The sequence below is a fragment of the Mesitornis unicolor genome, unplaced genomic scaffold, assembly GCF_000695765.1.
Source record: "Mesitornis unicolor isolate BGI_N332 unplaced genomic scaffold, ASM69576v1 scaffold32904, whole genome shotgun sequence".
Taxonomy (NCBI): Eukaryota; Metazoa; Chordata; class Aves; order Mesitornithiformes; family Mesitornithidae; genus Mesitornis; species Mesitornis unicolor.
The window spans coordinates 3,589-3,970 of record NW_010179948.1 but is presented as its reverse complement, the minus strand read 5'-3'; the positions used below and the strand labels follow the sequence as shown (position 1 = coordinate 3,970).

The 382-nt window shown below is 64.4% G+C and overlaps 1 protein-coding gene across 1 annotated transcript in view; it reads left to right on the top strand.

Annotated features, from left to right (window-relative positions):
* The window catches only part of LOC104539431 (protein-methionine sulfoxide oxidase MICAL1-like), a gene marked incomplete at its 3' end in the record, with an annotated part of 5,038 nt that overhangs the window by 1,403 nt on the left and 3,253 nt on the right, over positions 1 to 382 (top strand). The window contains exons 3-4 of the mRNA XM_010182954.1: positions 187 to 285; positions 368 to 382. The exon at positions 368 to 382 is cut by the window's right edge and continues 171 nt beyond it. Coding sequence (XP_010181256.1) covers positions 187 to 285; positions 368 to 382 — 114 coding nt within the window. The remainder of the gene's footprint in view (positions 1 to 186; positions 286 to 367) is intronic.

Genomic DNA, 382 nt, shown 5'->3' with positions numbered 1-382 from the left:
GACGGTACCGCTGTGGGATGGGTGGCATCCCTGGGGACAAGAATAGGGCTGTGGGTGGCCACTCTGGTCCCTCTGCTAGCCCAGGCCATGCCTTTTTTATGGGGTGGGGGTGAGATCAGCTCCCCCCGCCCCAGCGCAGGTCCCAGCTGAGACCCAGCGCGCTCGTGACCGGCCCTGTCCCCGCAGGCGGCTGGCGCGCGGTGCTGCACCCCAGCTCCTCTCCCCTCACCAACTACGAGTTCGACGTCCTCATCTCCGCCGGTGGAGGCAAATTTGTCCCTGAAGGTGACAGCAGCGGGGTCCCTGCACCCCTAGGATGGTTTTTTGGGGGATCAGATAGGAGTTTACTCCTCTCCCATCCCTGCAGGGGTCAAGCGGAAGG